At 37.3% G+C, this 3,053-nt stretch overlaps 1 protein-coding gene across 1 annotated transcript; it reads left to right on the top strand.

Moving 5' to 3' along the window:
* Positions 1–383: 383 nt before the first annotated feature.
* Positions 384–1,229, top strand: LOC102592188 (ATP-dependent RNA helicase glh-2-like). Its single transcript, XM_006361747.2, has 2 exons — positions 384–820; positions 1,102–1,229. The coding sequence occupies exons 1-2, from the start codon at positions 415–417 to the stop codon at positions 1,137–1,139; spliced, it is 444 nt and encodes a 147-aa protein (XP_006361809.1). The 5' UTR covers positions 384–414; the 3' UTR covers positions 1,140–1,229.
* Positions 1,230–3,053: the final 1,824 nt, after the last annotated feature.

Below are 3,053 nucleotides of genomic sequence, written 5' to 3'. Positions count from 1 at the left end.
TGAATGGAAGATTAAAGATGCTCGGGTGATGACATGGATTCTAGGGTCAATTGACCCTCTTATTGTTCTTAATCTCAGGCCGTACAAGACATCTAAGGCCATGTGGGATTACTTACAAAATGTTTACAACCAAGATAATAGCGCAAGACGCTTTCAGTTGGAGTATGAAATTGCTAATTACTCTCAAGGAGGTCTTTCTGTTCAGGATTATTTTTCTGGATTTCAAAACTTATGGGCTGAATTTACAGATATTGTCTATGCCAAAATACCTACTGAATCCCTATCAGTGATTCAGGCAGTTTATGAGCAAAGCAAGCGAGACCAATTTTTGATGAAATTACGCTCCGACTTTGAGAGTGTTTGCTCTAACTTGATGAATTACGCTCTGACTTTGAGAGTGTTCGCTCTAACTTGATGAATCGTGACCTGTCTCCCTCTTTGGATGTTTGCTTTAGGGAATTACTTCGTGAAGAGCAACGTCTTGTCACACAAAATGCTTTTAAGAAAGAAAATGATGTCACTGTTGCATTTGCTGCTCAAGGTAAAGGAAAGGGCAGGGATATGAGTAGAACTCAATGCTACAGTTGCAAGGAATATGGTCATATTGCTAGCAATTGTAGCAAGAAGTTCTGTAATTATTGTAAACAACAAGGACACATTATCAAAGAGTGTCCCACGCGCCCTCAAAATCGTAGGATCAATGCTTTTCAAGCTAGGATAAATGGTTCCACTGATGATAACTCATCTTCAGGACAAGTTCTTACTCCTGAAATGGTACAACAAATGATCGTGTCAGCCTTTTCAGCATTGGGATTACAAGGTAATGATGTTACATCTAATTTTTGGATTGTTGATTCAGGCGCTTCCAATCATATGACCAACTCAACGAGCATCCTAAAAAATGTTCGTAAGTATCAAGGTCCATCACAAATACAGATTGCCAATGGTAGTAATTTACCCATTACCAAGGTTGGGGACATTACTCCAACTTTCAAGAATGTTTTTGTTTCACCAAAGCTCTCAACTAGTCTTATTTCAGTTGGACAATTGGTAGATAACAATTGTGATGTGAATTTTTCTCGTAATGGTTGTCTTGTGCAGGATCAGGTGTCGGGGACGATAATCGCGAAGGGGCCTAAAGTTGGACGATTGTTTCCTATACACTTTTCCATTCCTCCTGTTCTATCTTTTGCTTGTACTTCTACTGCTAGTAAGACTGAGGTTTGGCAGAAGCGTCTAGGACATCCAAATTCTGTTGTGTTGTCTCACTTATCAAATTCTGGTTTATTGGGAAATAAAAATAAATTTTCAGTTGCTTCCATTGATTGTTCTACTTGTAAATTAGGCAAAAGTAAAACTCTTCATTTTCCTAATTTTGGTAGTCGTCTTGCAAAGTGTTTTGATGTCATTCATAGTGATGTTTGGGGCATTTCACCAATTATTTCTCATGCTCATTTCAAATACTTTGTGACATTCATAGATGATTATAGTCGGTTTACATGGGTGTATTTTCTTCGATCCAAATCTGAGGTCTTTTCCATGTTCAAGACATTTTTGGCTTACATTGAGACTCAATTTTCTACATGCATCAAATTATTAAGATCTGATTCTGGTGGAGAATATATGTCTTATGAATTCAAAATATTCTTGCTTGACAAAGGGATTGCCTCACAACACTCTTGCCCATATACACCACAACAAAATGGAGTTGCTGAACGAAAAAATCGGCATCTTTTAGATGTCACTCATACTTTATTGATTGAGTCATCTGTACCATCTAAATATTGGGTGGAAGCTTTGTCTACTGCTGTCTATTTAATTAATAGATTGCCATCTAAAGTGTTAAATCTTGAGTCTCCATATTTTCGTCTTTATCACCAAAATCCTAACTATGGTGATTTTCAAACATTTGGTTGTGTTTGTTTTGTGCATTTGCCTCCTTCGCAACGCAATAAACTTTCTGTACAATCTACTAAATGTGCTTTTATGGGTTATAGTACTTCACAAAAATGTTTTATTTGTTATGATCCATGTTCTCACAAATTTTGTATTTCTAGAAATGTTGTTTTCTTTGAGAATCAGTATTTCTTTCCTACGATTGTAGATTCATCTTCTGTTTCTCCTCTTCTTCCTACTTTTTGAGGATTTATCATCTTCTTTTAAGAGGTTCAAACCTGGATTTGTGTATGAACGACGTCGGCCAACTTTACCCGTTCCCGACACTGATCCGTCGCCTGAAACTGCACCACAACTAGAATTTGAGAATTCTTCAAGATTTGGTCCTCTTGAGCCTACTTGACGATCTACAAAAGTATCTCGTACTCCCAATTGGTATGGCTTTTCCTCTACTTTATCCAGCATATTTGTTCCATCTTGTTACTCACAAACTTCCAAGCATGAATGTTGGCAAAAAGCAATGGAGGAAGAACTTTTGGCTCTTAAAGAAAATGACACATGGGACATTGTTTCATGTCCTTCAAATGTCTGCCCTATTGGATGTAAGTGGGTTTATTCAATCAAACTTCATTCTGATGGAACTCTTGATCGGTACAAAGCTCGATTGGTTGTTCTTCGTAACAGACAAGAGTATGGGGTGGACTATGAGGAGACTTTTGCACCCGTAGCCAAAATGACTACGGTACAAACTATTATTGCCATTGCTGCTTCACAAAACTGGCCTCTTTATCAAATGGATGTCAAAAATGCTTTTCTCCATGGTGATCTTAAAGAAGATATTTATATGAAACCTCCACCTGGTTTGTTCTCATCGCCTACATCAGATGTATGCAAGTTGAAGCGGTCTTTGTATGGATTAAAACAAGCTCCAAGAGCTTGGTTTGATAAGTTCCAGTCTACTTTGCTACAATTTTCTTTTGAGCAGAGCAAATATGACTCATCTTTGTTTCTTCGAAAAACATCTACATGTTGTGTTCTTCTTTTGGTGTATGTAGATGACATTATTATCACAAGAACTGATTCTTCACTAATCACTTGCCTGCAACAGCAGCTTAAAGATTCTTTTCATATGAAAGATCTTGGTACTCTTACATATT

This window comes from Solanum tuberosum, unplaced genomic scaffold, assembly GCF_000226075.1.
Source record: "Solanum tuberosum cultivar DM 1-3 516 R44 unplaced genomic scaffold, SolTub_3.0 scf00371, whole genome shotgun sequence".
Taxonomy (NCBI): Eukaryota; Viridiplantae; Streptophyta; class Magnoliopsida; order Solanales; family Solanaceae; genus Solanum; species Solanum tuberosum.
Note: the sequence above shows the minus strand (reverse complement) of the source record. Positions and strands in the feature narration are given on the sequence as shown.